General features: G+C 41.3%; 1 protein-coding gene across 1 annotated transcript in view; it reads right to left on the bottom strand.

The window, feature by feature from the left end:
• Positions 1–129: 129 nt before the first annotated feature.
• Positions 130–6,936, bottom strand: part of SARC_12158 (hypothetical protein) — a 7,223-nt gene continuing 416 nt past the window's right edge. The window contains exons 2-22 of the mRNA XM_014293741.1: positions 6,738–6,826; positions 6,121–6,505; positions 5,384–5,500; positions 5,093–5,210; positions 4,848–4,961; positions 4,578–4,740; positions 4,393–4,496; positions 4,102–4,260; positions 3,714–3,806; positions 3,497–3,587; positions 3,205–3,318; positions 2,969–3,090; positions 2,711–2,788; positions 2,473–2,590; positions 2,223–2,347; positions 2,016–2,121; positions 1,789–1,881; positions 1,469–1,651; positions 1,176–1,327; positions 871–1,054; positions 130–702 (exon numbers count right to left, since the gene is read on the bottom strand). Of these exons, the coding sequence (XP_014149216.1) occupies positions 545–702; positions 871–1,054; positions 1,176–1,327; positions 1,469–1,651; positions 1,789–1,881; positions 2,016–2,121; positions 2,223–2,347; positions 2,473–2,590; positions 2,711–2,788; positions 2,969–3,090; positions 3,205–3,318; positions 3,497–3,587; positions 3,714–3,806; positions 4,102–4,260; positions 4,393–4,496; positions 4,578–4,740; positions 4,848–4,961; positions 5,093–5,210; positions 5,384–5,500; positions 6,121–6,505; positions 6,738–6,826 (2,866 nt within the window). The 3' untranslated portion in view covers positions 130–544. The remainder of the gene's footprint in view (positions 703–870; positions 1,055–1,175; positions 1,328–1,468; positions 1,652–1,788; positions 1,882–2,015; positions 2,122–2,222; positions 2,348–2,472; positions 2,591–2,710; positions 2,789–2,968; positions 3,091–3,204; positions 3,319–3,496; positions 3,588–3,713; positions 3,807–4,101; positions 4,261–4,392; positions 4,497–4,577; positions 4,741–4,847; positions 4,962–5,092; positions 5,211–5,383; positions 5,501–6,120; positions 6,506–6,737; positions 6,827–6,936) is intronic.

Below are 6,936 nucleotides of genomic sequence, written 5' to 3'. Positions count from 1 at the left end.
ATATACATATATATAAATACAAACTTATACTAATGCTTGTTCGCGCGTAGATATATTTGGTCAACTATAAATATATATAATGAACAATTATCCAATTCGGTGAGGATACATTGCAAGTACAGTATTACACCATATTTGCGTCATGTGGGTTGATATGAGAAGACATTTATGGTTCATAACTTAACAACGTTCTTTAATGAATTCAAATAGTGACTTAGGACTTGAAGTCAAATGAACCCCAAGGGTACAATCATACTTGTACTATAACCTATTCGCATCTGTAGCTGTTTGTGATCTTTATTTGTATATGAAGTACATTCACATACTTGTATTTATATCATACATGCTTATTTGCACGTAAATATTGTTAGATATGTGTTGATAATTTTTTGTATGTGGACTTCAGAATACGCCCGCGTATAATTCGGGCACATTAATCAGTAACACTGCCCAACTGTCAGTTTATTAGTAGGATCCACTACAATATTTTAAGTCAACAGCCTGTTTCAGCATAGCCTTCTATACTATCTTAACGATTAATAAATTATAATTCCAACGATGGATTGGCAATTGACGATTCATCTTTGTACCTCACCGGTGTCACTTTGAGCGTGACCGGTACGATGGTATTATCGCTCTCTACCAGGACGTATATCCTGGAGAACATATGAATAGTTTGCACTCCCGTGTCCTCAGTCATCCCTGTCCGGGCGGAAAGAACGTATTGTTAGGATGTATTCTGCGCTTAACACAGCTATTCGAAGTCGGCCACTTCAGCTAATAACGCCAGCTCACTTAAAATAAACTAATACATTTCTCAATCAAACGTATGGACCAAGTTATTAAGAATCGAAAACCTTCTTGACTTACCTATAAAATGAATTGCCGGCACGTTTGGCCCCCAATGTAGCTCAAGAACCTTACTTTGCTTAGAAAAATTCACCAAATCTTCTCGCAAGCCATCCAGCTTATCGAAATGTACACGCTGCTCTATGCCAAAATCAGGAATATACACGTCGAAGGCAGCGTCCAAGACTCCAACCACCACGGCTTCCTGCGCAGAATAGCGTACAAAACATTGCAATCAATCAAACTGCATAGTTGCTGATAGTCAGTTAACACGCAATCGATTAACCACGGGAGGCACCAATCAAGAAAATACGATCATTATTTACCTTACGCATACCCCCACGAACCCTCAGAAGAGAGCATAAGAATATTTTGTCAGACTGTTCTTGGGCGCTCTTAGAAGCTTGTTTTTGTTCATTGCAGTGCTTTGCAATGTTGGCGAGAACTGCCGGACTTCGCAACTTTTCTGACGATTGTACTGCAATAGAAACGTGAATCTGTTAAAAACGAAACACAGGCTAGTGTATAGCAGCATAAGCGTGCAGTGTCGAATTTGTGGTAAAATTAAAAAAAAGCCTATGCCCGTGAGTAAAAGATATCCCTTTTCTAACAGACTTACTCAAGGTGGACCATAGCATACGATGTACCACCACATCAGCATAACGGCGTATAGGCGACGTGAAGTGTGTGTAGAGAGGCATCGCCAATGCATAATGACGGGTTGTATTCATAACCACCTCATTGTGGTGCATCTTCTCACCCCGATTCTCCAATAATTCTTTAATCTCGTCAACAGTCATTTCTACAACGCAAAGATAAAAAAAAAAGAGCAAAAAATACCTTCAAAAATGAAATAACCAAAATAACTGCATATAGATGCCACTACAAAATATATTGTATACACCAGTACAGCAAGTATTGCACCTTGACTGAGCATACCATCGAAGTCATAGACCGGCTTATCTTCTTGAGGTGTGTTTTTGTCCAATATCACCGCCTTCTGCAGTTCTACCGCGTAAGCCTTTTTTACCGCTGGAGGAGAGAAATTAAGCATTGCGTATGCAAATCAGTACTCATAATGTTTTTCACAACAATATACAATCGCACTAGTTTGGATATATGATCACATGATTCGAATTTACACATTAAAACAAGATTCAACATACCCGCGCCCTCACAGATGTATTCTGCAAGCTTCATAGGCTTGGTAAGGAATTGCACAACAGTTTTCTTCGCCGCTTCGTTGTTCAGGTCATACGTCACCTGCTTCGTCTTTAGAAAAACAGTAGAGTAATATTTTTTACCGTCCCTTAACCTTTTGCAACATAAGAGTTGTATTAAACAAGACAACAAACTGATTTCTGTATGCTTACTTCCTTCTTCCGAATTTCTTCTTTCGCCATTCTCATAAGCGACTCGTGTATTTTAGCCGAACTTCGGCCTTCAATGACAACTCCACAGGCTGCCAGTGCTGCAACTGCTTTGCTAATTTGTTTCTCTGCGCGAGTAAAATTTTGTCAGACGAGTGCTACCTCACAGATTTTGTTAATACATATAAATGAGTATTACGCATTAAACACTGCGCTCCAGCCTACCCTGCACTCTTCAGGCGAACTTACATACCGTCTGGTCCAAGTTGTCGACGAAGGAACGCATGTGATGGTAGTTTATCATGCAATTGTCGAGCGACGCTGCAATTCGCCAACAACATGAATTCTTCTACTAATCGATTCGAGTCTTTCTGCACGTCACAATGAGAGTTCCAGTTGTGTGTCAGATCAGATGTGAAGAAAGAAGAAGAGAGGGATAGAGAAGAGAAAATGCTGAGCGGTACTTGATCAGCTTGCCATTCATTACGCACCTGCTCATAAGTTCGGAAGTCTTCCGGTAGCCCACTTTCGTCCAGACGAAACATCAACTTCACATTGTCCAACTTAAGCTAAAAAAATAAGAAAATCGAGGATACTTAGTACACGATTAGACCTTTTTTAAAAAGCAAATGCTATTGGGTTGTTTAACTCGATCACACTACCCGCCAACGTATATTGGACTATAGGTGATACGATGAAATATTCAAGTATGTTATTCTGTATGTGTTGAGTTTAGTCGACAATCGTACCGAGCCATTATTAAAGCGCCTCTTTCTCATCTGGAGCGCTAAGTTGTTCAATAGTATTACATCTTCCGCACACTCCATCGCAGTATGATCTCCAGATACTTCAGGGATCTCTGCAGCGATACCTGGTATAGATGGACCAATCAGAGCCATGTTAATTGTGGACAAAGCGCCATTTGATTTATGCATCTGTCAATCGAGTGATATTCAATTATAAAGCCTGTACATTAAGTCCCTACCTTCAAAAGTATTTCCTGCCGCGTCCTTGCTTATACAGAGCTGTGCATCTTCATAGCTCATCTTGATACACGACTTGATGATGGACCTCGCAAACCAGGTATCGAGGACTTTGCCTGGAAACACAATGGTAAGAAAAGACTGAGATGACAATCCTATTCACTGGGTAATTCAAAGAATGCACGCCAACTTAGCCTAAAAGCTCAGCGCCGCTATCGCCAGAGACTTCATAAATCAGCGAATTAAAAACTCAGATGGCGGTATTATTGAGAAGAAACCCGCGCTTTCCCTTACCATGTACGTCCATTCTCCAGAAAACAGAGAATGCTAGTCGCTCAACACCAGGATTCAGCGAACACAGCTGTTCGCACAGTAATCTTGGCAGCTGAACGCGAATAAAAGGTACGTTAGTAAAGATCATCAGGTTATACGTTTAAAGGCCAAAGGTGACGATAAATAGACCGATGAACTATGCGAAGATAAGATAATTCGAGAAACCATCATGCCATACCATCGGATAGTTTCGTTGCACAAGATAGACAGTTGTAGCCCGCCGTTCAGCCTCTGCATCTAGTGCAGTGTCCGCCTTCACAAAGAACGTCACCTGTAAATCGAAGCGATACATATTGTATCAAATAGTACGTGCAAACAAAACCAATTGTTTATATGCTCCTATACCTCATACATTGTAATAATAGAAATAGCATTGCCATTTGACGGAACAAGAATTTCTAATTTGTGAAGAACAACGGATTTCTGCTATGAAGCAGTAATCCTCACACCTGCGACATGCACGTAGATAGATACGGTAGAACACCTAAAAAATGAGCGACGTTGACTAGAAGGGCCATACACCTGCAGTATATGCGAAGTTAAATAATTTTTACCGAAATACATACGTCTGCAATATGAACGCCCACAATAAATCCTCCGTCGTCACTGCGTTTGATTGAAAGAGCATCGTCGAGATCCATTGCGGTGGCTGGGTCAATGGTAAAAACACGTTCGTGACGTAGATCCGTCCGCGTTTCATATTCTTCAGCCGGAATACTCCAAGGCTGCACCAGATGACAACAGAAGGCATACAGTAATTGATCGCAAACTGAATCAGGGGTTCATGATCCTTAACACGTGTAAAATATTAGAAAAGAACTCACAGCGAAGGACAGAATAAGACTTAAATGTCATACCGTAGGTGGCAGACAAGCAATTGCTTCATCTGAGAAAGGAGCGGTCTCCACGGCATACTGCACCAGAAGCGCCTTAGTCTCTGCATCTACATCCCCGTTCTCACCTGTGAACCAAATCAAATTATTCAGTGCTCATTCTAAATGTAAAATGCAAAACTTTCAGAATTTGATTGAGTCCTCCTTACCCAAGTTTTCTCCTAGTTCTCCTATTGCCATCATGGATTTCTTGTGCCACTCACGGATCTTCGCGCTAAATAATTGGGTTTTGTATTTCTCTGTCAACTCTTTTGAGTCTGCGTTTATCAGATCAGTGGGAGCCGTGTCCACCGGAATCATCAATCGGGGAACCTGCCAGAATCGCAAAACAAAAATATAGTGATACATACGTGAATTCGCAATGCAATCACGAGGTCAACAACCGTAACTCCTTGTTTTACAAACCACTATTTTCATACCTTGGTGTCCAAAGGTCTGAAGCCAAAATGGCCCTGATCCACACGGGGCCCATTCAGTGGCATAAACACTCCGATAACAATTCTATTATGGACCTCTCGCTCAATCCGCAGCACCTGTTTTTTTTAAGCATTGGAAACCACAGACTTTAGCTGACCACAATGAGTGCAAGTTCACAAAAGTGAAATAGACAACCTCAAGCAGCGATACCAACACCCAACCGAGTACTACTAGTCAGTGGACTCACCCTTCCGGTTTTTCGCAGGAATTCCGAAGGGTACTCCTTAGCGTCGTCAGTCAACTGTCGTTCTTCCGTCTCTGTAAGGATCATAGCATTCGCAAAGTCGGCCTTCAATGGTCTCCATCTGCGGTATGCAATTGAACCATGCGTCACTATTTGAAATGTAGGGGAATCTTCTAGCGAGAGAAGACCCCTAATTGCCGCACAAGCGGATAGGGTACCTGCAACCAGGTGATACACATGCACTATAATGAGAACGCAGCCAGAGAAAACCGTTATTAAAAAAGAAACACATACTCGTCGCGTGGCAGTAGCTCAATCATGACCTCATCTCCGTGCAAGGCTCGATTGCGATGATGCTGTGACGGAAGCAGCACATCGCCATCTAATGCAGCCACTGGGACGTATGCCTCCCTGTGATCATAACATAAAAAAAAATTGTGAGCCATATTGATGCCAGTAAAAATTGCAATTGTAAATATTGGAATTGAAATTGTTAACAATGATGTCATATAAATTTAACACAGATGCGCTCAAGGAATCGGGGGGTCATGATATTTGACATAAACGATGACATCGAATCCGCGTGCGGCAGATGAAGTAGACGGCAGATCGGATATACTATGCAGAGACGACTTCCTATACATTAGAGTACTATATTCTGCTATGCGCACCGAATATGCATGTCAAACCAAAACCACACAACACATGTTCAAAAACACATCATGATATGATACACTACTCGCTTACAGCACTGGCGACTTCCAGAATAAGAAAGAGTATTTATTGTATCTATTAACGCCGAAACGGTACAAAAGAGGCGACTAATTGACTATAATTGTACAATATTTTTCAGCTTGTTCTACCAAGAATATAAAAACACAGGCGCTCGATACGAAATGGTGATACCCAACACTGTCACGAAGCACATAATTCAACTATGTTCGCGACACTGATGATGTACAAGCAATTATGACCATACCAAACGGAGGACGTTTGGCTTACTGAGCTCGTATATCAGAGAAAGAACCCACCTGTAGTTCTTCTGGTTGATTCTTAATTTACCGACGAACACCTCTCCCGCTTTCAGCTTACGTACTCCTTCCTGCTCCGTGATGTAGGTCTCGAAATGAAGCGCATGTTTTTGACTATTGTTCACTCTGTGGCTATTGCTTCCTCTATTGCTATTATTGTTCCCCTTGTGAGGCTGTCGGTTATCCCCATTCTTACGCTTCGCACTGGGTGATTTAGGTGTGTTATGTACATCTCCATGCGAACGCGACTTATTTGAGGGGTTTTCCTTGGAATTGCGATGCTTATTTCGAGCTTTGTTGGGAGCCTTCCCTTTCAATGACCTCGAACCCTCCGATGCTTGAGCAGCAAAGCATTCATCAATTTCACCTTCGTCTTCGCCATGACCTATACAATGAGAACAGATGAAAAAAGATACGTATATGTAATTTGCCAAACATTAACCGCGTTCTTAACAGGGCATAGAAGATAATGCGGTGGTTTGTAAGACATAGATATGTGATATCTGCAAGTAGGAAAAAAGTAGAAAAACTACAGGGCACCCGCGAGGGTAAAATCAAATAAGATGTTAATATATATATATAAATGCTCGTGGTCAAATACTTATCTATATACATACGCTGACTTCCGGGATGTTTTTTCCGGGTATGCTTTTTGTCTTTCTTCTTTGAATCGGAACTACCTAGAGTGGGCAATAAAATTCTATTCCTGCGAACGACATATTACAAAATATGAGAACGACATTTTTACTGTCCATTCCAGAAAGATATAGACAGCTCAACTTAGCAACGCCCGACGTAATTTAGTAAGATCGTTTA

Source organism: Sphaeroforma arctica, assembly GCF_001186125.1.
Source record: "Sphaeroforma arctica JP610 unplaced genomic scaffold supercont1.2106, whole genome shotgun sequence".
Classification (NCBI taxonomy): Eukaryota; class Ichthyosporea; order Ichthyophonida; genus Sphaeroforma; species Sphaeroforma arctica.
This window is presented reverse-complemented; position numbering and strand designations above follow the sequence as displayed.